Source organism: Mus musculus, chromosome 7 (genome assembly GCF_000001635.26).
Source record: "Mus musculus strain C57BL/6J chromosome 7, GRCm38.p6 C57BL/6J".
Lineage (NCBI taxonomy): Eukaryota > Metazoa > Chordata > Mammalia > Rodentia > Muridae > Mus > Mus musculus.
Window position 1 is genome coordinate 105,018,310 of NC_000073.6, and position 25,730 is coordinate 105,044,039.

The following is a 25,730-nucleotide window of genomic DNA, read 5'->3' on the forward strand; positions in this document are numbered from 1 at the left end:
GCCCTTTTTAAAAAAATAAAGTAAAATCAGAGTCTCTCACAAGGAGCCAAGGGTTTCTAGGACCCTGTCTGTTAATACCCTGACGAAAATGGGATTACAAGCAAGTACCATCATCCCAGCTTTTTACATGTGCTATGGTCCTCTAACTCAATTCTTCAAGCTTGGAAAGCAAGTACTTCACAAAATGAACTATCTCTCTTGCACTTGGGCCTGATTTGCATATGAGAAAATAGAGACAATTTCAGTAGCTGTCAGCTATTGGACCTACAGTGACATCTCAACAATGACAAAGTAAAATAAAAACAATAGGTATTTCCATAATCCCATCTAAGCAAAGACAAGACAATACTGCTGTCCAAAAACTGGTCTATTCTTTACAGTTGTTATTGAATATAGCACACACACACACACACACACACACTATATATATATATATATATATATATATATATATATATATATATATATATATATATAGAGAGAGAGAGAGAGAGAGAGAGAGAGAGAGAGAGAGAGGAGAACAGAAGGAGGGGACTAGGGGATGGGATTCAGGAGCAGCTATGAGTGTGTGTGTAGAGTATCATTCTATACAAATGGAATCAGTCAGAATTGGCTAGATTATGCTGAGATGACAAACATTTATACAGCTTTTAGCATGTTAAATTGTACTGCATTATGATCTCATTTACCTGTAGATGGTAAGACTATTGACTTTGATCTCACTAAGCAAAAATCAGAGCAGTCCTTACCCACAGAAGAAGAAATTAAATGTGAATATATGATCAGACAACAAAGCCTTCTTTTACGTGAAGTGTATTCTAGACATCAATGAACAGAATAAATTTTGATAGATATGCTCATTGATTTACAGTGTAGATATGTCCCATATGATCACTCTGCATACTTTTATTGTATATAATTTTTGAGCACTAACCACTCTTTTTAATAAGGACAACATTTAATTGGGGCTGGCTTACAGGTTCAAAGGTTCAGGCTATTATCATCAAGGTGGGAGCACAGCTGTGTCCACGCAGGCATAGTGCAAGAGGTGAGAGTTCTAGATCTTCATCAGAAGGCGGCTAGAAGACTGGCTCTCAAGGCTAGGAGGAGGATCTCAAAGCCCATCATCACAGTGACACACTTCCTTCAACAAGCCCATACCTACTCCAACACGCTACACCTAATAGTGCTACTTTCTGGGGCAAACATGTCCAAATCACTACAGTATTTGATTAAGAATTTATTATTAATGTGTTTAATCTGCTCAGCATCTAAATGTCATTAAGAAATCAGTCACCATATTTTTGGTGTACTTTAATTTATGACTGTTTTATCTGGCAATCATTGAGCTTCTTTGGTTTACAGTTTTCACCAGATTCATAAATTTTCAAGCATTATTTATTCAAGTATTTATTTTGTTCCTTCATCCTTCCTCCAGTAACTTTGATTGTATAGACATTGGTCCATTGAGTTAATGTTGCAGCTTTTCTGGTGTTCTATATATTTTGTTCTTTCTACCTCTTTGTCTCCAAGTTTCATTTTAAGTGGTCTCTATTCAGGTTCACTAACATTTTCTTCCTCAGTTTTCAATCTACTGTCAATTTCATGCAATGCATTCCATTTCAAGAACAGTAAAGAAACATGCTCCACTATGTTCATAGCAGCCTTATTTATAATAGCCAGAAGCTGAAAAGAACCCAGATGCCCCTCAACAGAGGAATGGATACAAAAAATGTGGTACATTTACACAATGGAGTACTACTCAGCTATTAAAAAGAATGAATTCATGAAATTACTAGGCAAATGATTGGACCTGGAGGGCATTATCCTGATTGAGGTAACCCAATCACAAAAGAACTCAAATGATATGTACTCACTGATAAGTGGATATTAGCCCAGAAACTTAGAATACCCAAACTATAAGTTACAATTTGCAAAACACATGAAACTCAAGAAGAATGAAGACCAAACTTTGGCCCTCCTTAGAATTGGGAACAAAACACCCATGGAAGGAGTTACAGAGACAAAGTTTGGAGCTGAGACAAAAGGATGGACCATCTAGAGACTGCCATATCCAGGGATCCATCCCATAACGCTGACACCATTGCACACACTAGCAAGATTTTGCTAAAAGGACCCTGATATAGCTGTCTCTTGTGAGACTATGCAGGGGCCTAGCAAACACATAAGTGAATGCTCACAGTCAGCTATTGGATGGATCACAGGGCCCCCAATGGAGGAGCTAGAGAAAATACCCAAGGAGCTAAAGGGATCTGCAACCCTATAGGTGGAACAATATTATGAACTAACCAGTACCCCAGAGCTCTTGACTCTAGCTGCATATGAATTAAAAGATGGCCTAGTCGGCCATCAGTGGAAAGAGAGGCCCACTGGACATGCAAACTTTATATGCCCCAGTACAGGGGAACGCCAGGGCCAAAAAGTGGGAGTGGGTGGGTAGGGGAGTGGGGGGGGGGAGGGTATGGGGGACTTTTGGGATAGCATTGGAAATGTAAATGAGGAAAATACCTAATTAAAATAAATAAATAAATAAATAAATAATCTACACACACACAAAGATTCATGATAAAAACTCTTCTTGGATTTAAAAAAAAAGAATTGTATTATATTGTGTGTATATTTATGCATGTGTATGTGTGCACACGAATGTGCATACAAGTAGAGACCAGAAGTTTATGTCATGAGTCTTCCTCAACTGCTCTCTGCCTCATTTTCTCTTTAGTGTCATTTTCCTTTTTTAATGTGTCTATCTATGTATTTATGCAGCCAAACTCACCAAACCAGAGTCTGAACTTCTGGGATCCACATGGTGGAAAGAGAAAAGCAACTTCCATAAAGTTGGCTTCTGACCTCCATACACATTCCATATCACAGAATACCACATCATGTACACACATATATGCTCACACACACACACACACACACACTCTGTGTAAATACTTACATACATAAGCACTGACCACTTTTAAATAAAAATAAGGAAGAAAGTAGTGAAAAAATTAAATAGGAAAGGGACAAGAGGTACATTCAACGTGGTGTCTATAATTGTTCTTTATTTTTCCCTTGACATGTCAATTGTGGACTCTGTGGAATCTTTTGGGGGGAGAGCTTTGTGGAATCTTTTGGGGGAGTACTTTTACAGCTATGTACTTTTACCAGCAGTTGTTAATTATGAACAACAATAGATTTCCTCACTGTGCTTTCATTTATGCATATAATGAATTTGTACCGCGTTCCGTCCTAGTGCTCTGCTTTTTCCTTTTGTACTCACACTGAGTCCCTTGTCAGCTTTTCTTCTTGGTGCTTTCATGGTTTTCTTCATTTCTTTTCCATTTTCTTTGGTGACCAACACAATTTTGTTAGTGTTTGTCACAGGATCTAAAGTGAGGAACAACTCACCAGACCCTGGACTAATTACCAGTAGTTACATCATGTAGAAAATATGTCTCCCTCCCCTAGTGACCATTAAATGCTTGTCGATACTAAAGTAAGAAGCAGGTCTCATGAGTCCTAGCTGCCTAGCTCCTACTTGCTGCTACCATTATCTATCTCAAGTTCTCAGATGTAGGTGGGACCTCATGCCATTTCTTCAGGTCAGGATATGAATGGGCCTAGTTTTGTGCAGGTCCTGTGTTCATAAACACAACTATTTGAGATCTACAACTCATTTGTTGAGTAATTCTTCCTTGATTATAACTGCATTTTTTCAAGGCCTTTTTCCTGAAATCATCTCTCTCCACAAAATTTTAAATCCTTATATTTATGTCTAAATAATAATTTTTAAAAACACTTGTGTGTATGAAATACACACAAAATACAAAAGTCATTTTAAAATTATTTCCTTCCTGGTGATGTATATAATTTGATTTTTATTATTTGAGAATTTTATACATGCATATAATGTGTTTTAATCAAATCCATGCCCTACTCCAACTTCATCCTGCCCAATTCCTCCCTTATAATCCTACCACATTTTGCTCCTCACTTCATGTTCTCTCCCTGTCTCTCTTCCTGTCGCTGTCCTCTCCCTCTCCCCCACGACACCTCCCTTTACTAAGTGCACCACTGTGTTCACTTCATGCTGCTTAAATATGCATGTGTGTAGGGCCACCACTTTTTGCTCCAACTTTATGTTCTCCTCCTCTTCCTCTCCCTTTCCCTCTCTCCCTTTCCATTCTCCTCTCTCCCTCCATTCCTCCTTACCCCTTCGCTTCTCTCTCCCCTCTCCCCTCCCCTCCTCTCCTCTCCTCTCTCCCCTCTCCTCTCTCTCTCTCTCTCTCTCTCTCTCTCTCTCTCTCTCTCTCTCTCTCTCTCTCTCTCTCTCTCTTTCTCTCTCTCTCTCTTTCTCATGCACCACTGGCTTCACTTCATGTTGCTTCAATGTGTGCATGTAGGGCCATCTACTGGAGCATGGGTAGTATTTCAGGGCCCATATCCTGAAGAAACTTACCCTCCTCTAGCAGCAATCATTTACCAGTAGGTCCAGCTTGGAATGGGACATTAGGTGCCCATCCCCTATCTATACTAAGACATTCTAAATCTTCAGAAATATTTATATACACCACTTTTGTTGTTGTTGTTGTTGTTGTTGTTGTTGTTGTTGTTGTTTTTCGAGACAGGGTTTCTCTGTGTCACCCTGGCTGTCTGGAACTCACTTTGTAGACCAGGCTGGCCACAAACTCAGAAATCCGCCTGCCTCTGCCTCCCAAGTGCTGGGATTAAAGATGTGCGCCACCACACCCAGCTGTTATACACCACTTTTAAACTTACATTTTTTCCTATGAAAGTGGTTATACAACAACTCACTGTCTTTATCATTCTACTGTTCAAAAAAATTATACATGGAACATGAAAACTATTTAAATACATATACATACATGTAATATATGTATACACATATGCATTATACATAATATATTTGTTTTATAATCATGTATCATAATGTGTATCAAATATGTCAAAAGTACTACTTGTCCAACAAAGAGAACTAAAAATTTATTTGTGCTTATAAATCCCACGCTGTTATATCATTACCTCTTTCCATTACATTGATTTCTAATGTCCTTTCTCTGGCTGCTTCTCAATGTGCATGAGAAAAATCACATTAATGGTTAAGTAGGTTCCTAATAAGTGCAATAAATGAATAAGTATTCTTATCAATATCTCTGAGTAGATGGTGTTTTTATACTAAGCTGATGTCATGATATATTACAATAATTTCTTAAGGTCATTATCACCACTACCTCTTTCTATAAGCCACTTAATATATCCATAATGCTTTTGCAGTATGCAGGAATATTCTACATGAATTCAATTCTTCAAAAAAAAGGGAAATTGGGGGGGTCTTCTTTGGCATAAATTACTACTTTCTGCTAACAATAAAATTCGTATAGATAATGTAACTTTCTTGATTATTAATATATTCTCTACAAAAGAGGAAACTGTCCTACATACAAGACCATCTGAAAGATCCAGTAATGTTAATGAAATGCTTACAGAAAAAAAGATTTTCATAAGAATTCCAATATTCCCCGTACTACCTTGAAATATAAAGCATTTGATTCACAGTTAAATAATATTTTTGGTCACAGTAAGTTTGTCTCTTTCCCAGTTTTCTATGTACTACACACAAAATAACTACTTTCAATAACATTTGAGACAAATACTGGAACAAACTTTGCAAAGTGCTATTGGCTAGTGATCTTTACGGAACAAAATCCTCATTACTTGCTCCCGAATTTGCTTGGTCCTTACCCCATAGATCACAGGATTAAGGGCAGGTGGGACAACCACATAAAGATTGGCCAAGAAAATGTGGATACATTGGGGCACATTGTGGCCAAAACGATGTGTCAAGAAGGAGAAAAATGCTGGAGTAAAAAAGGTTAAGATAACACCTATATGAGAGCCACAAGTATTGAGAGCCTTGAGCCTGGCCTCCCGGGAGGGCAGGCAGAACACTGCATAGAGGATCCTGACATAGGAGAGAATAATAAGAACTACATCCAGGAGCAAGAGAGCAATGTTGCTAAGACCAAACATGATGTTGACTTTGATGCTGGCACAAGCTAGACGGGCGATGCCCATGTGTTCACAGTAAGTATGAGGAATGATGTGATGGCCACAGTAGGGTAGCCTCAAGAGGAGAAACACTACTGGAAGAACCATGTATAGGCTCCTCAGCACAGCAATACCTGCAATGACCCCAATGACTTTGTTGGTTAGAATGACAGTATATTGAAGGGGCTTACAAATGGCAACGTAGCGGTCAAAGCCCATGGCCAACAACATAATGCTTTCCATGACCGTGAAGAAGTGGATGAAGAACATCTGAGAAAGGCAACCTCCAAAAGATATTTCCCTGAGATTGAACCAGAAGATGCCCAGCATTTTGGGGATGGTGGCTGTGGTCAGTCCCAGGTCAATGGAATCCAGCATGGCTAGGAAGTAGTACATGGGCTCATGAAGACTGTGTTCAGTTTGGATCACAAATAAAACAGCAGCATTTCCCAGAATTGCAATGAGATAGAGAAAACAAAAGGGAAATCCAATCCAGATGTGTGCATATTCTAGCCCTGGGATGCCCAGCAGGAGGAACGAAGAAGGATGGACTTCTGTGATGTTATACAGGGACATTTTCTCAGTCATAGATAGATGCTGTGCTTAATACAAATAAGTTTTAATGTGTGATAAGTATGCTTTTTATTTGTCTACTTAGCCTTTTATCTTCATTCCTGATAAAATACAAAAATAACCTTTAAGTCTCCCATTTATATTTGTAGAATAAGTAAAACACACTCTTCATTTCATGTGCAAGTTTCCTGAATTTCACACAGCATCAGCTATATAGCCACCATTACTGCACTGAAATTATGTAAGAACAACACTGATACAAAGAAGAGGGGCAAGAAGAAATGCAGACTGCAGAGTGGCCAGGAATACATGGAGAGGATGGAATTTCAGGTTTGGTATACAAAGTCGTGTTACATATGCTTTTGCTTAATATACATAAGAATTATTCAGGCACCTGCAGTTTTACCTTTCATTATTTGGGAAGCTAACACGCCTCCCCGCAATGTTGAGTATACAATAATGTTTGTGTCTGGTGTTATGTACAGAGTTAATCTGGTTCTCATGGGAGGATAAACAACTTACCTTCCTTTGTTACATTTCATGAAAAAATTGTGTCATATAGATTTTCTCTATTTTCATATTTAGATGAAGAGATGAAGCTGTAGGTGTTTTAATTTTTATCATGAAAAATAAATCATTCATGGTCATTACAACTTTATTACAAAATCTCATCAGGTTTGAAAAGTAAAGTCAATGAAAGGAGAAAATATATTTGATAAAGATAATTTTGTTCATTCTTTATGATAAAAAACATGAATTGAAAGAATGTCTTAATATAAAAAATTTATTTGGTCAATGAATAAATAATGCATCCACTAAAAATCTTTCCAGATATGGACCAGCTATTGTAAGAGAGAGCTACACAATTTTCCAATATACTTCAACCTATGTACATGGAAGAGTTAGAAGTACTCAAGGTATTTCTGTTTAGCTCCTTCTCTGATTCTATCCCAGTACCATGTTTAATGGATGTTGCCATTACAGTAAGTTCTGAACAAGTAGCATATTACATTTTTGAAGAAAGCAAGCATGAATGTCATTGCTGCACTTATTTACAAAATAAACTATTGTATTAATAATGTGGAAATAATTGACTGTTATGTATAATTATACAGAAAGAATATATTCAAAATTAACAAGACTTAACTCTTGAAAAAATTCAAGGTATCTACCAGATATGTTTATAAATGTAACATGCTCTAGGATGCTTTTATGTGTGTGGGTAGAGAAAGTCAAGGAGGTGTTCTAAAAAGGAATAAATGTGATCAAATATGTTATAATTTTTTAAATATATTAAGAAGTAGAGTTCTATCTTTGGACTTACAAAATTTTTTAAGGGTTCCAGTATCTCTTTCTTTAAACATATGATGACACACATATACCTGAAGAGATGTTCATGTGTGGTCTATAAAACCCTGCAGAAATGAAAAATAGTTCATAATTTTAGAAGTTGTGCATGAATGTATGTAGGTGTGAACATGTGTGTACTACCTAGGCTGCTGATATTAAGGAAAATAAAACTAAAATTCTTAAATTTATCACATGTGACATGCAGTTGTAGTTCTATTTTTCATATGATGAGAGCATGCACAAAATTATAGTTGGGGAAACATTTTGACAATTCATTCTATCATGTGTTTACAGGGATTCCACAAGTATGTCAACCAGGCAATCAGAAGATAAATTAGGTAAAACTGACCATACATTCCCTCCAGACATACCCTTTATGGGCAAGAAAAATAAAACTCCAAATAGGGATTTTTTTTTTTTAAGTTTCCTGCCATAAACCCCCATTTTTAACAGGTACTGAAAGTGGTATGGTAGGTTATACACAGAACACTGTGAAGAACAGAAGGGCTTAAGAAACGGCCCCTAATGGAGGAGCTAGAGAAATTACCCAAGGAGCTATAGGGAACTGCAACCCTATAGGTGGAACAACAATATGAACTAACCAGTACCCGGGAGCTCTTGTCTTTAGCTGCATATGTATCAAAAGATGGCCTAGTCGGCCATCACTGCAAAGAGAGGCCCATTGGACTTGCAAACTTTATATGCCCCAGTACAGGGGAACGGCCAGGGCCAAAAAGGGGGAGTGGGTGGGTAGGGGATTGGGGGGGTGGGTATGGGGGACCTTTGGGATAGCATTGAAAATGTAAATGAGGAAAATACCTAATAAAAAAAAAGACAACGTCCAAGGTAGAAACTGAAATTTTGGGACTGGGAATGTATGCTTATTGATACACACAAGGATTAATAGACATACATGCACAAATTTGCATGAGGGTAGGCATGAAAGTGTGTGTATATACTTACATAAGCCTCAGATGGCTTCCCTCGGGTACCACCTACACAATATTTTATATTGTATTCACTTTTTATTTTAGTACAAATTCTCTAATTGACCTAGAGCTCACCTGGTAAGATCAGCTTGTTGGCCATCAAGCCCCAAGGATCTAACTTTCTCCAACTCCACAGCCCTGCTATTACAGCGGTGTGCCAAACAATATCTAGCTATTTCTATGGGCAGGGGTGGATAAAATTTAGAAGTCAAGTTCTTTGCCAACTGAGTTATCTACTCTAAGGTATTCCCCACACCAAAGCACTCCAGGTAAAGAAGAAAACGCATTTTGTTAAAGAAAAAGAATAAGATCCAAGTGGGGGGAATGGAAGCACAATGGCTAATCAGTACATAAAAAGCAATCTATGGCCCTTTCACTGACCTCAGGGAGACTTAGGCTGATGAGTCTTATGTGACTGGCATTCAGGGCGATGGCAGAGGCTCTATGGAATAAAAACTGATAACAGCATTGTAGCTACAAACCATAAGACCTTTTTCCTGTGGACATCTAAGGAAAATATTATGTTCTCACACAACCATGTGTCCACTTAGAAACACAGAGAAGATTAAGCACCTGGGCTTTGTATTCTGCACCTAGTTCTGCAACTGCATGCCCAAGTGTATATAATAGAATCTGTGCCCTCTCTCAAGAGTTTCCCCTCAGCTTTCTGGGTCCTATTTCATAAATGTCTTTTCTAAACAGCCGTCATCCATGATACACTTAGACATCAATTCACTAATTCAAAAACATGTGTTTGGATCCCCCTGATGGCTCTTGAAAACATAGAAGTACAGTCTGTCTCTTCTTTCACTTCAGACTTGCAGGGATCAGTTACACAAGATCAGAAACAGCAGCTAAATAAAAACCAGACATTGGTACAAAGCCATATTCAGAATTTTTTTTTTTTTAGTTTTCCTTGTGAAAATTTTTATGACCACAGCAAAAAGTGTATGCAAGGAAGGAACAGCCTTGGAGATTACATGAGTATGTAATTTTTTTTCTGCATCTGGTACTTATAATTTTACAATCCCTCCATCTCCTCTCTTCTATCTGGGCAGGGACCCTTTCTCCAGCTCCCTTAACATTTTTTCTTAGTCTATACACAATATGACTTACCTTGTTTTCTAAATCACTATGAAATGTCATTCAGGATAATCCTGTGGCACACTCTTTGCTTGCTGAGTAAAAGATTTATGCATTTTTCATGGCCCCAAGTCCCCTAAGAATGCAATCACAGTATCATGGGAAACTTGATAGAGCGTAGAGTGGGGCCTCTAAAGAGTTATTCCTCTCAGGTGCTCTCTGTGCACACAAGATACAAGGGCAAGGGACTATTGTTGCTCCTTTGCTTCTTTTAATTATCTATGCCTCTACTTGCACTGATACAATATGCTTGAATTATGATTGCAAAATTAACTTTTAAACTCCCAGAACATTTTTGGGATTCTTGCTGCTATCTTCCTATTCATCCTCAGTTCTCACCCCTCACAGTCTTTCACTCCTTCTGTAGTTTGTTTGCTTATGGATAGATTAATCAATTTTTTCTTTTAATTTAATTTTATTTGTAATTCAGTTTTACACTCCATATTCCACTTCCTGCCCCTTCCCATCAACCCTCTGACTGATTCAGATCCCACACCTCCCCCACTCCCCCCTCCAGCCCACCCTGTCTCCATGTGGAGGTCCCCACCCCTCCTAACATCTAAACTCCCTGGGGCCTCTGGTCTCTTGAGGGTTAGGTGCATCATCTCTAAATGAACACGGACCTGGAAGTCTTCTACTGTATGTGTGTTGGGGGGCTCCTATCAGCTGGTGTATGCTGTCTGTTTGGTGGTCCAGTGTTTGAAGGATCTCAGAGATCCAGATTAATTAAGACTGCTGGTTCTCCTATAGAATCGCCCTTCTCCTCAGCTTCTTTCAGCCTTCCCTAATTCAACAACAGAGGTCAGATGTTTCTCACCATTGCTTGGGTGCAAATAACTGCATCTGACTCTTTCAGCTGCTTGTTGGGTCTTTCAGAGGGCAGTCATGATAGATCCATTTTTGTGAGCATTCCAAAGCCTCAGTAATAGTGTGAGGCCTTGGGATCTCCCCTTGAGCTGGATCCCAATTTGGGGCTATCACTGGACCTTCTTTTCCTCAGGCTCTTCTCCATTTTCATCCCTGTAATTCTTTCAGACAGAAACAATTATGGGTCAGAGGTGTGACTGTGGGTTGGTAACCCCATCCCTCACTTGATGTCCTGTCTTCCTGCTGAAGGTGGGCTCTATAAGCTCCCTCTCCATACTGTAGAGAATTTCATCAAAGGTCCCTCCCTATGAGTCCTGGGAGTCTCTCACCTCTGAGGTCTCTGTTCATTCTGGGGGGACCCCCAACCTCCTATTTCCTCAGGTTGCCTGTTTACATTCTTTCTGCTGGTCCTCAGGGCTTCAGTCCTTTTCCCTCACCCAATACCAGATCAGGTTCCCCTCTATCCTCCATTGTGTTTCTGTGATAGAACCTGGTTTATCTCAATATATCTCACCAATGATGTACATCTACACACTAGATATTGAAGAATTGTTGTTCTGTGAAAACCGCTGTGGTGCAGCAACAGTTGTAGCAAGAGACACGTAAACATCCCATGTGCCTCTACATATGTGCCTGACATAAACACAGATGTAAAAAGAAACTCTGAGAGTGAGTTAAAGGGCTGTCTAAAGTGATTGTACACGGAGAAAGAAGCACAACAATCACAAGGGAAATTATAACAAGAAAAGTCGAAATTAGTGAATTATAACACAAATATATCTTCCCAAAAATAGCAAATTAAGGGAAGGCTTTGAAAGGTAGTAAAATTGAACTCTTCCCAAGATAAATCCTTTAAAAATGATGGAAGAAATTAGAAGTATCAAACATTACAAGTGATAATAAAAATTGATGGCTCTAATGCTTTTGCCAGGCTTTAAAAAGTATAATGTAATTAAAGATTCTATGAATTAATAATACACAATATTTTGATGACTATGTGTATTATAAGTAAATAATTATAGTCAAGGCAATCAACAAGGAAATTACCTTAGATTTGTCAATTTGAGAGTAGTAAGATATACTCTCTGCAAGTAATACACATCATTGTTTATAGTAATCATCACTCTATTCAAATGATCTCCAAAACATAGCCATTCCCTGTGACCAATGTGTTACATCTTTTTATCTTCATTTCCCAAACCCCATTCACACCCTAGCTTCTTGTAACTAGCATTATTGTAATTCCTTATAGGAATTACATAGTTTTTAAGCACATAGTTGAGACCTTAGAGTGACTTTCTGTGCTTGGCTCACTCTACTGAAGATAGCTTCTTTCAGTCTATCTATGATCACACACCTGACCGAATATGTTCTTGGTGGGTTGTCTCCAATGGAAGGCCATAGATACACTAATATATAGTTATCATCAACTGCTCCTGATTTTGAGGTATGGAAAGGGTAAGTTTGAAGGAGTGGGGAGAGAGTTGAATGTGATCAAAATGCATTTTATGAGAGTCTCAAAGAACTAATAGGCAATGAGAACAGGGAAGTGTATATACTTTTTGGTATAATAAATATCTTCCTTTGAGAAATAGCCCAATGTCCTTTGCATAGTTTGCATCTTTTATCTTAGGATTGTCTACCTCTTTAGATATTAACCTTTATGATCTATGTGGTAGTGCCCTCGATTACTCCTTTCACAAAGCCTTTCATCTGTTCATGCTTTCTCACCTGTGCTTCAGTTATCAATTAAAAAGAAAAAAACTAATTGCCAGAAACAATGTCAATAATCTTCTTAGGGTTTGGGAAGATTTGTTGGGCAGTTGTAGCTCTTATAGAGTACTTGAGTTTGCTTCCACTCACCCACATGACATCTCACATCCACCCTAACCCCAGCTCTGACATACATACAACCTATATCTATACAATCCTCAGCAAGTTCATTAATACAAATATGAGGACTATTAAAAATCCTAAATTAGTTAAGGATCCAAGAAGGCCAAATAAGAAAGGTAAAGAAAGATGCTCCGAGACAGCATCTCGACTACAACAGAAACACAAAATGAATGTGGACATCTCAGTTATGACTGAACAAAGCATACCTCACTCCCATGCCCTGCTGGAGTATTTGTTGTAAAAATTAGTAGGGTAAAAGGAACATACTAATGTGTGTCTATGGCATACCTTACTAATCTGGTCAACTAACAGAATCATACATTAGCTAAAAGACAACAGTATTTACAATATTGAAGCTATGGTGACTAGGTGCCCATAATCCATTGAATAGATAAAGAAATGTGGTGTGTGTGTACCTTGAGGTGTTATTTGGTGATAACACTACAGTTACATTATTTTCTGGAAAGTATATGCAACTTGAGATCATCATATTACATGAAACAAACCAGACCCAGAAAGACTAAAATAGGATTTTTCCTCTCAGTTCTGAATTTAAGATGTTATATATATATTTTTTTTTGTGTGTGTGTGTGTGTGTGTGTGTGTGTGAGAGAGAGAGAGAGAGAGAGAGAGAGAGAGAGAGAGAGGTCAAAACATAAGTAAGACTATAGGAAACAAACTAGTAGGAGTGGGCATAAATGTAGAAAGAATGAAGAAGCTATGAAAGATTAGTTTGGATAAAATACATGACACACTTTAAAGAGATTTTAATGAAAGCCAATAAATATAATAAGCATTGAAAATAAAGATACATCAAGAAAGATAAAATCAAAACAAAAATTATAGTGCTCAACAGAGTGTAATGCTGATGTAAGGAAAAGAGACATACAAAGAATCAGAACTTGTAGTAGAGCACTCTAGGTAACATGTCACTGTTATATGAGCTATCCAGAATGAACTAATTAATAAAATTCATAAAGACAGAAAACAAACTAATATTTCCTAGGACCTGGATGAAAGGAGAGATGACTACGGAAGTGATGCTTAATGACACCAGTGTTTGCTTTTTGGAAAGATGAAAAAATGTTGGAGCCAGATAGCAGTTATAATAACACAGCATTGTGACTGCTCTGTGGGCCACTGAACTGAAGACTTTAAAATGGTAAGTTTTATGATATATGTATTTTATAAGGATGAAAATGCTGCTGCTGTGTATAAATTCTCAATAGAGTCCAAAGTGGATAAAGCAGGCACTATACAGACTGGAGGAGAGGGGACTGGGAAGCAAGAGAGAAAACAAAAGATGAAATGAGACTTGCCTAAATGATATATGGAATAACAAAAAAAAGGCAATTAATCAAATACAGGGAAACTGTTCACTGAGTGAGCACAGAGTGACTCTTCACCTGGTAGAATGACTAAAGGGAATTACTGTTCACTTCATTAGAAAGACACTGGCATCTAGAGACATTATTACTAACCACCTGCTCCAGAACTTGAGCACACACACACACACACATACACACACACACACACACACACACACACACACACACACACACACACTTTGTTAATATCTACCCAAGTATATTAAGGTATTAAAGGCTTCTTTATAGCCAAGTATCTGTATTTTAAAACTGAATACACAATTGTTACATGACTCGCTGAGAAAGAGAGGAATCTTGGTAAGTTTTTGCAACATATGATTAGAATTTAGAAATGAGTTAAGATTTAGGATTTATATGAAACTTTCAAGGAGTAAATGCATAATTAGAAAAGAATAAAAAGCAAAGAAACATCTATTCATGGATGAAAATACATAAGGCTTATAGCAGAGTGGTGAACATAATGTCGTGTATTAATAGTGTAGGGCAAGAATAATGAGAAAGACATTAGAAAGAAAATAATTTATCATCCACATTACTTAAAAGATACATAATTTCACTTATTTAAATCAATTATAGACATCACTGTGAATTTATCTACAAGAAACAGAAACTCAGGACACAATATGACATGACTATGTTCAGTAAGTTGGGAATAGAATCAGGATCTGAATCTGCAACATACTCTAATATCACCATATGTCTGCAATTTGACTTAGTTTTCTTATATTTTCTATCTTTAGTGACATAATACGTGATATACTGAGAAAAAAATCCACAATAGTTAAAGGACAAAGAAGTACATTTTAGCTCTTTACATTTAAAGAGATTTCACAATACTTTGACATAGGAAGAGGCACAAAATATGTATGAGCTGTTTGGCCTCTCTTCATTCTTCATATTTCAGAGGGTTTAAGCTAATTTAGAGCTAGTTGTTGGAACTTGTAGTTAAGTACAAGATAAGAGGATGGGACATAAGGTTAAATTCCCAGATACTACAGGAGCAGCAGCAGTAGGTGCTCTTGGAACTAAGTCTGCAAGTCTGTAATAAAAAATTTCGATTTGCAGAGAGAGTGCAGCTCTTCATTACTCTGGGCTTCAAGGAGGGAATCTTCATGTATTTGCTCACAGTAAGAACTGGAAATGACATGCCATTCTGTAGAGTGCAGTCAGGCTACATTGTATGAACTATTGAAAGAATTAATAAAAAATATGTTCTTAAAGAAAACTGTCCAGGAACTGTGTGAAGAATACTTTGATAAAGTGGCACAAGTCAACATGGAGAGTAGCAAATGCCACGTTGCCATGGAGTAAGCAAGCAGTCATGCTCATGGAATGAGGCCACAATAAAAATGCCTGGGGAAGCTTCCTTAGAGGGTAATGTGCCTCCATGCTCACTGTCACACAATGTCAGCATAGTGCATCCCAGCTCCACGAGAGGGCAGTGGATGTCTCACATTTGTAAACCTCACAGGCTTTCCTCAGCCTGCGTCTAAGTGCAATCCACAGCTTTTCCCTGTAAGAAACTGTATGCACGAGTCTAGTAACTTTGGGTGATTTTTATGAGTCCACCTAGTACATTCTTGAGGTAAAGATAGTTTGGGAGAGTTGAGACTGACGATGTCAGAAGTAAGGTTAGATGAGTTCTGTGGCCTAAAACTCTGCCCTTTAGCTCCATGATTTGATGCTATGTATTTTAAACTAAAAGTCAGCAGGTTCTTTCTTATAAAGAAGCTTCACAGGGGGAAGATGTTTTAAGGACATCCCTTTACTTTTGCTGCCCATCCTAAATTCTTATCCAAGACTACTTTGTTTTTAAATAACCAGATCCAATGAGACATGTGGGTCTGCTTGTAACTCTCTATTTGGCACCTCTGTCTTTTTCTACTCTTTAATTTATTCACTTTTTGAGCACTAAACACACTGTTATACTTCTCATGGCTTTATTAAAAAATATAGTAATCTAAATCATGCACATTTCTTTTCCTTTGAGGAAATTGTGTGTAATCTATTCTTCTTCAGACCCATTTCATCCCCCTCTCTCTTTATACTGTTTCTAATAACAAATTTACAAAGAAAGATTTTAACTATGCCAAATCTTTAATTTTAAATTTTCAGAAATCTTGGCCCTTATGTTTATTGGCATGAGAAATAGCAGGAACTTACTAAAACACTTCTCCATGAAACCAGATGCAGGAGACTGCTTGTCAACAAATTGTAACTTTATGATACAACATAGGTAATAAGGAGAGATGCAATGTTTTTCAGTAGTAGATATCAAACTAATGACATCTATTATTATTATAATACTTATCAGTTTTTATCTCCTCTCATATATAGCCCCTGAAAAGAGGGGAGTTCACTTCCTTCCTTACTGTGAACACTAGTTTTAAAGGCAGCGCAGCTCAGCTTCTCACATTTTTAGTGTAGGTGAAAAATATCACTTGGATAATTCACTCAGAGTTAAAGAAAAGGGAAAGAATCAAAGGCATTGGGAAAGATATATTTTTAATATCAACACTTTGTTTGAAGACTCTTCAAATTTTTATAGATCTCAGAAAGCCTGGATGAACTGCCCCATAGAAGCTAGCAATCGCCTTTAAACCATGCCCAACATCAACCTACTACAGAATGCCCCCAGTAATATCACTGAGGCTCACCCTCTTTCTTTCCTGTTGCTGGGGATTCCGGGGCTGGAAGCTACACAGTTCTGGCTTGGTTTTCCCTTCTGTGTCGTGTATCTGACCGCTCTTGTTGGAAACCTCATCATTCTGTTTGTTATATGGACTGACAGGACCTTTCATCAACCCATGTTCTACTTTCTGGCTATGCTGTCTGTGATTGACTTAAGTCTCTCTACTGCTACCATCCCCAAGATGTTGGGCATCTTCTGGTTCAGCCTCCAGGAGCTGTGCTTTGCGTGCTGTGTTGCTCAAGTCTTTTTTATCCATTTTTTCACAGTCATGGAGAGCATCGTACTCCTCGCCATGGGCTTTGATCGCTATGTGGCTATTTGCAACCCTCTCAGGTACACCACAATCCTCACCAACAGAATCATCGTTGTGATTGCTGTCCTCGTGGTTATACGAAGCCTGTGTATGATTGTCCCCATAATTTTTCTCCTCCTGAGGCTGCCTTACTGTGGACATAGAATTATCCCACATACCTACTGTGAGCACATGGGCGTGGCGCGACTAGCCTGTGCCAGCATCAGAGCCAATATCTACTTTGGTCTTGGGAATATTTCAATTTTGTTTCTGGATGTGTTTCTTATTATCGTTTCCTATGCTAGGATCTTATATGCCGTCTTTCATCTTCCTTCTCAAGATGCTCGCCTAAAGGCTCTTAATACGTGTAGCTCCCATATCTGTGTCATCTTAGCCTTCTTTGGCCCAGCTCTTTTCTCCTTCCTTACTCACCGCTTTGGTCACAACATCCCTCAGTATATTCATATCCTCCTGGCTAATCTCTATGTAGTCATCCCTCCTGCCCTCAACCCAGTCATTTATGGAATCAGGACCAAGCAGATCCAGCAGAGGGTGAAGAATCTTTTTGTTTAAGGAGATTGATCACAGATGATGCCCTTCTTGTAGTGATTACAATATTTATGATACAGGAGGCTTCACAGATATAAATGACATGAAATCCAAAAATTCAATCCAAAATAAAAACAATGTAACAGTGGATCAGAAAGCAGCTCTACATTCTGAGGAATAAACAATGACAAAGTCCAAATCTTCACTCTTGCGAACTACTAGAGGAGCCTTCTGCTTTCAAATTCCTGGCTTCTTCCCTACTTCCTGTGTGGTCATCAATGATGAAAAAGTAAAGTTAGCATAAAAAGAACCTAGACAGATTATTTCCATTATATAAATGGGTTTAGAGTTCAGACTCATGTAAGAGACAGGCTCTCAGTCCACAAGGAAGTAACACTACACAAAAGGGAGCCTTATCAAACCAGGTAACCAGCAAAGAGAAGGTGCAAAATAGGCAAATATATATGGAGAGAGGCAAAACAAAGCAGAAACAGTAGTGGTAATATCAGATAAATATGAAGCCAGCCAAATATATACAAGAAATAGTGGTAGATAAGAAAATAGGGCAGAAACATTATAGCCAGGAGGAATATCTAATGACCAAATAACTCAGCAAATAACTGTAATGAATAATATTCACTATAGGAACTTTCAGATACATAAGGCAAAATTAGAGGTTTAGTAGATTATTATAGCTATCAATAAAACTAATGACCAAAAAATAAATAATGGTGTGTATAAGAAGCTTAACCATAAGGAAGGCTTAACTTACAAATGTACAGCAGACTTTCTTTTTCTTGTAATTTCATTTTTCATTTTATTAGATATTTTATTTATTTACATTTCAAATGTTATCCCCTTTCCTAGTTTCCCCTCCAAAACTCCCCATCCTCTCCCCCATACTCCTGCTCCCCAGCCCACCCACTCCCATTCCTGGCCCTGGCATTCCCCTATACTAGGGCATAGAGCCTTCACAGGACCAAGGGCCTCTCCTCCCATTGATGACTGACTAAGCCATCCTCTGCTACATATATAGCTAGAGCCACAAGTTCCACCATGTGTTTTCTTTGATTGGTTGTATCATTCCAAGGAGCTCTGGGGGCACTGGTTAGTTCATATTGATGTTCCTTCTATGGGGCTTCAGTCTCCTTCAGCTCTCTGGGTATTTCTCTGGCTCCTTCATTGGGGACCTTGTGCACCATCCAATGGATCACTGTGAGCATCCACTTCTGTATTTTCCAGGCACTGGCAGAGCCTTGCAGGAAACAGCTTTATCAGGCTCCTATCAGCAAAATCTTGTTGGCATCTGCAATAGTGACTGGGCTTGGTTGTTGTTTATGGCATGGATCATCAAGTGGGGCAGTCTCTGGATGGTCGTTCCTTCAGGCTCTTCGGCAGACTTTCTAACTACACTCAAAACTTCTATTCTTCATATTTTCAAAACATTTACAAAATATGCTATACCATGGATAAACCCAGATTGTACATTTTCCAGTGTGATTTCTGAATATGCACACTTGCCCTCTCCTAATTTCATCCCACAAACATCAGCTCTTCTCAGGTGTTTTAAAAAAATAAAATAATATTGTCCTGAAAAATAGGCTGAGAGATAATTTTTTCAATGAATGGATAAGGTCTAACAGAACCTTAATGTATAATAAAGTTTAAGTATAATATAATAAAATAAAGTAATAAGATGAATTATTTAATTTTACTAATATTGAGCATCAGGCTCTCACTGTGTAGCCCAGATTGACTGCTAGCCTGAAACCTTTATGTGGGGAGCGGGTGTGGCGGCAGTCCCAAAGGCGCCAGGGACTGCAGCTAAGTCATATGACTTGCACCTGACTTCCTCATATAAGACACAAACATCTTGAGTGCTGCGCAGGTGTACCAGGATACAGGTGAATCCAATTTGGTGGAGATTTGCCCCTGCTGCCCTGATTAGCTGAAGCCTCGTGACTGGCGAGGGGGCGTGGCCTGCGGTGCGTGGATGAGAGAGAGTATAAAAGGAGTGAGAGGGCCAGGGTTGGGGGAGATATAAACAAGAAGAATCAGGACTGAATAAACTGCTGTTAGAAGGACTGGTGGTCGCGTCGTTCTTGCTGGTCGAGAGCGGGAGCGACAATTGGTGGCCCGTACGGGGAACCGACTCCCCCACCGAGTTCAGAACTTTCAGCAGTCAGTGGTTGCCGGCAGGGTAAGTTCACAGTGAGTGAAACTTGCGACCCCAGGAGTTTGGGAAGGACATCGGATAAAATAGAGGTGAGCATAAAGTTGCCAGGAAGTAGGCACAAGGTAACAAAAGGTTCTCGGCTTTGGGACAAGTTAAGGTTCCCGGTTTGGGGACAAGTTAAGGAACTATGATAACCTCAGTGTAGTGATCAATAGATCCTCGCTGAGTAGTTATGCTTTTTTCTCCCATTGACCCTTTGTGGGTAGGTCTGATAGTTTTGATCTTGTTTGTTCTGATATATGGACTCTGTTACTGTTTGAAACTGTGTGTAGAGGCAGTCAAGACAGGTCAGAAAATCCTTACAGAGCAACAAGAAAGTATGTCGGAGGAAGAGAAGGGCTTAAAAAGAAAAAGGAAAAAGAAAGGAGACACAGTGTTATCAGGTGGACAGAAAGGACAAAATAAAAGAGCTGAGGCGGAGGAGGAAGGCGAATTAGCTTTTGCTCCCCCTCCCTATGCCTCCTCGTTAGCCATCTATGGGCAGACCTTCTGTCCGGAGGTCTGGAAAGAGGATAGATTCTCCTTGCTGGAATGTCCTATTTTCACTGATCAAGCTGAATTTGCATGGGATAGAGATATGCTGCTTGATCAAGGTTGATTTGCACAACAACAAACAGGATATCCACTGCCAGTGTTTGAGCAGGTGAATCAGATTGCTATAAGGGCATGGAAATCATTGCCCAACAGAGGGGAAGCTAGTGAAAACTTGACTCGTATTGACTCCCCAGATGGTCACACAGGTGATTGAGGTTATGGTCTCATCACCACGAGGTATTGTGTCCATCCCCCCTGGGGATCGACCAGATCCGGTGTTGACGTGGGCGAGAGGGTCTGTTTGTGTGTTTCCACAGGACCAGACAGAACCTCTTTGGGTGCCGGAGAGATTGGTGAGACGCTGCAAGAATGAGGCTCCTGATCCAGTTGCCCCTGTGGATGTGGTGGATGGTCCCACAAGCACAAACGATGGAGCCGAGATGGGAGATCCTTTCAGTGTTCCAGAAGCCGATACCAGCTCGACATGACGTTCAAATTTTTCTATGCCTTTTTGATCCCTGAATTCCCCTTAAAGAGATATCCCCTCTGGCTATCTATCCCTTGCTTCAGGGAAGATGAGTAGGGATGAGAGCCCTGGGATGTATGCTTGTAATAGTGTGTGTGTGTTGTGTGTTTGGCACATGTGTTAGATGCAGAGTGTGCGGGCCCGCACTTTCGCCATGGTAGCATAGGCTTTTGCTGCAGTGGAGGCGGGGCAATCTCCTCAGATTCGGTTTGCCGCTCTAAAAGAAATTATGCTGCGTTATGCCGTGGGGTGCGAGGCTAAGCACTGCACAGAGGATAGCTTGCTGTTGGCATCCTGTGGAAGGCACGTATGATTGCATGAAGGTTCAGTGTCCTAGTTCCCTTCCCCCAGGAAAAACGACACGGGAGCTGGCCAAGACCTCTCTGGGTGATGAGCCTAAGGGATGGTTTTGTGTAGGGCCCCTATGCTTGCACACTGGGGATCAGACCACTACCTTCACCCATGAGGCTTGCTTGCAGCAATTAAGATCTGGCCATAGGTTAATTAACATCCTGGCCTTTTGATGCACCTGCCGCAAGCAAAACACAATCTCCCCAGGAGTGGCTCGGCATGATTGAGAGGTAGTCAGTGATAAGACTCCCTGGGCATGTCACCAACCTAAGTCAGGGATCAAACCAATGCTGTTTGTCTCCCAAAGACAGGTAAGGGGCATGGTTTCGAGGGGCTATCTACAGACATTCTCTCTGCCAAAAAAGAAAAAGGGGAATTGTGGGGAGCGGGTGTGGCGGCAGTCCCAAAGGCGCCAGGGACTGCAGCTAAGTCATATGACTTGCACCTGACTTCCTCATATAAGACACAAACATCTTGAGTGCTGCGCAGGTGTACCAGGATACAGGTGAATCCAATTTGGTGGAGATTTGCCCCTGCTGCCCTGATTAGCTGAAGCCTCGTGACTGGCGAGGGGGCGTGGCCTGCGGTGCGTGGATGAGAGAGAGTATAAAAGGAGTGAGAGGGCCAGGGTTGGGGGAGATATAAACAAGAAGAATCAGGACTGAATAAACTGCTGTTAGAAGGACTGGTGGTCGCGTCATTCTTGCTGGTCGAGAGCGGGCGCGACACCTTTATGCCTCAGCCTCCCTTGTGACTGGTAAGAGATATATACATTATTACACACACACACACAAACCATCTTTGGTGGTGGTGATAGCTGTTAAAGGTATGTCGTATCCTCTATTGAAACTTGGCAGTATATGTCATTCAACAGCAAGTTTTAAGGAAGAGTGATTTAATTTGCTGAAAGAAGTACTTATTGTTAGAGCTGTCAAGTTCTAGGTCTCTTGCAGATAATAATATTTCTTTCATAGAGATGTTAAGTATAGGACTTGTAGTCATGATGGAAGTAGATTTAGACTTAGGTAAGGTCATGCAAATAATGAGGGGACTAGGCAGTCAGGTGCAATTTAGTCACATGAGAACAAGAATGCATGTTTGTGTTCTGAGTATTGAGCTCAATGACTCTCACCAGAGAAATGTGTGAAACTTTTTAAAAAGATGTTCATGAACTTCAAAACATAATAGAAACAAGAGCAGAAATAATTTTGTGGAAAAATCATAAAGACTTGCAGTATGAAAAATAAATATAAGAAACAGCCAAGTAAATAAGCTTTACATCCCTGAATTTCACAACTGGCAGTCAAAAATGCAGGATGACAAGTTGCTATAAAGATCTTAAGGAAATTATTGTTCAAGCATAGATAAAGTCAAATTTAATTTTGAAAGTTACCATAGCATTCACCTTACCCAGTTGTATAACTCTACTAATGATTTCCACTAATTTAAGATATGAATATTTTCTAATTGTTATTAATACAGTAAACTTCAGGGATAAGAATAAACATGAAAGAATTAATGAACATAATTAAGTGCATAGTCATCAACTTCATTGTACATATATTATCTCCTTCAATATTCTTTACCCTAAAACTATCACTACATCTACTCGATGGTTGAGTATTTGAGACAAAAATCTCTCTAAAATTCAACGTGAAGATTTTGGTTTTGGACAAGGATTTTCTTCTGATCTCCTTTAAAAATACATTGAAATGAAGAATAGGTAAGGAATAAAGTATTTAAGTATATATTATCACAAGGAAACTCAGAAAAATTCAAAATGAGCTTCATATATGAATGTGGTAAGTTTTACTCATTTTCATTTTCATTACCCTCTTTCATGCCACCTCCCTCTTCTACTAAAACATTTATTCATCCCAAGAAATCCCCCTTCAATTTCAAGTTATTTGTGGGTGAACCACTTGTGTACACATTTATGCCCATGCATGTGTTTGTGTATGTGTGTGTATATGTGTGTGACTCATTGAGTTTAAGATGCTCACATGAGCATGTATGGGAAATAACCTCCTAAATATACCTTATTTTTATATTTCCCTCTAAGTCATTTCTCTAATTCATTGTGAGTGTTTTCTTACCATCATTTGTCCATTTGTTCTTATCAAATTAGAATATATGTATGTATATATATATATATATATATATATATATATATATATGAATCATATTAGTTACCTTATACATTACTGCAATAGAATACCTGACCAAATAACTTTAAAAAGGATTTTGGGTTTGTATTTCCAGAAAAATATGTCCATTATGGAGGAAAAGTCATGGAGACAGGAGCTGAAAGTTGGCTGGTCACAATGTCCCAATAGTCAGGAGTCAGAGAGCAAACATAAATAGGCTTTGAGTATAAAATTCGGGGCCTGCATTCTATGGCATACTTCCTCCAGCAAGGCTGTACCTTCTGAAGCTTCTACAACCTTTCCCAACAGTATCGCCAGTTAAGGGTCAAGAGTTCAGATACATATAGCATCCACATCACAACAGTAAGAGACCTGGTAAACTTAAAGAACAACACTCTAGGACTCATGCTGCTATACATATGCAAATTCACACATTTACAAACAGTTTCATTAATTAAAATGTGGGAAACTTGTAAACAAGCAGACAGCTTAATTAAAAACAAACAAGTACAGAAAGACTTGCAAAAAATGTATAGTTCATGGTATAAAATTGCAAAAAGTTAGAGAATGTGTAGACTTTTTGATAAGTGATGCAGAAAGAAAGAACAATGTATATCATTTGTGTGCAGAAAACAAAATGAGATTTTCCCCTGAAGCATTGGTTTTTAATGTGATGCTTAGGGAAAAAAAAAAAAAACGTTTTTGAGACACAATGTTTTTGAGACACAACGGGGAATTTGCACATACAAACTCAGTAGTTGTGATAGCACAAGACTGACCAAGATCAAGCCAGACAATATTGCATGAGCCTTTCCTTTGAGACACATCAGTTTAGCTGGGTGATTAAAGACAGCCTCACCCACAGTACCTCATTATTCAAAACTGACTTTCATTTTATCTGTGTAGCCTTTTATCCTACAGCAAGCCAACTGACTCTCCCCGGTTTTCAAGTGGGATGGGGAAGAGTGTGTGAAGTCCCATATTTAACTAAGAAGCTGTTGAAGGAGTGCTCTCCTCTGGAACAGGGAGGATCAGTTTTACTTCAGGGTATGACCCCTACCAGGCTGATCACACTCCTGTGGATTCCCACAAATCCTATGGTAAATGGGCATCACGAATTGAATTTGAGTTTATAATAATAAAGACACAAGTTCATCGGGTAGAGAATCAGGGGATTATTTGGATGTTCAGTTGGCTAAGTTGAACATAATTATAACTCATTCTATAAAATTATCAAAAAATAAAAGGAGAAATGAAGTTATTTTTCAAACTTCTGAGTTAGAGTGAGCATATGACTTCCTATAAAACTGGTGTGATACAAGCAGAGACAATTAAGACATCGCTGTAGCACTTGAAAACCTGAGACCATCATGAGTGAGTCCAGTTGGCTTGCTAAAGGATCAAAGTCTATATGGAAAAGAATGGAAATTAGTTCACAGTTTTAAATCGTGGTAATTTGAGTAAGGTTTTTTTTTTTATTCTTTTTTTTTAATTTAATTAGGTATTTTCCTCATTTACATTTTCAATGCTATCCCAAAGTCCCCCATACCCACCCCCACAATCCCCTACCCACCCACTCCCCCTTTTTGGCCCTGGCATTCCCCTGTACTGGGGCATATAAAGTTTGCAAGTCCAATGGGCCTCTCTTTGCAGTATTGGCCGACTAGGCCATCTTTTGATACATATGCAGCTAGAGACAAGAGCTCCAGGGTACTGGTTAGTTCATATTGTTGTTCCACCTATAGGGTTGCAGTTCCCTTTAGCTCCTTGGGTAATTTCTCTAGCTCCTCCATTGAGGGCCATGTGACCCATCCAATAATTGACTGTGATCATCCACTTCTGTTTGCTAGGCCCCGGCATAGCCTCACAAGAGACAGCTATATCTGGGTCCTTTCAGCAAAATCTTGCTAGTATATACAATGGTGTCAGCATTTGAAAGCTGATTATGGGGTGGATCCCTGCATATGGCAATCACTAGATGGTCCATCCTTTCATCACAGCTCCAAATTTTGTCTCTGTAACTCCTTCCATGGGTGTTTTGTTCCCATTTCTAAGAAGGGGCAAAGTGTCCACACTTTGGTCTTCATTCTTCTTGAATTTCATGTGTTTAACAAAT

General features: G+C 39.0%; 2 protein-coding genes across 3 annotated transcripts; one reads left to right on the top strand and one right to left on the bottom strand.

Annotated features, from left to right (window-relative positions):
- Positions 1 to 5,715: 5,715 nt before the first annotated feature.
- Positions 5,716 to 6,657, bottom strand: Olfr675 (olfactory receptor 675). The gene has a single exon (NM_001011848.1). It carries the CDS (start codon positions 6,655 to 6,657, stop codon positions 5,716 to 5,718), a length of 942 nt encoding a protein of 313 aa, NP_001011848.1.
- A 6,600-nt stretch (positions 6,658 to 13,257) lies between these two features.
- Positions 13,258 to 17,844, top strand: Olfr676 (olfactory receptor 676). Of its 2 annotated transcripts, XM_017322277.1 has the most exons (2): positions 13,258 to 13,268; positions 16,926 to 17,844. In XM_017322277.1, exons 1-2 carry the CDS (start codon positions 13,258 to 13,260, stop codon positions 17,842 to 17,844), a joined length of 930 nt encoding a protein of 309 aa, XP_017177766.1. The 2 variants fall into 2 exon arrangements, with proteins under 2 accessions (XP_017177766.1, NP_667306.1); NM_147095.1 differs by lacking the exon at positions 13,258 to 13,268 and having other exon boundaries at positions 16,891 to 17,844.
- Positions 17,845 to 25,730: the final 7,886 nt, after the last annotated feature.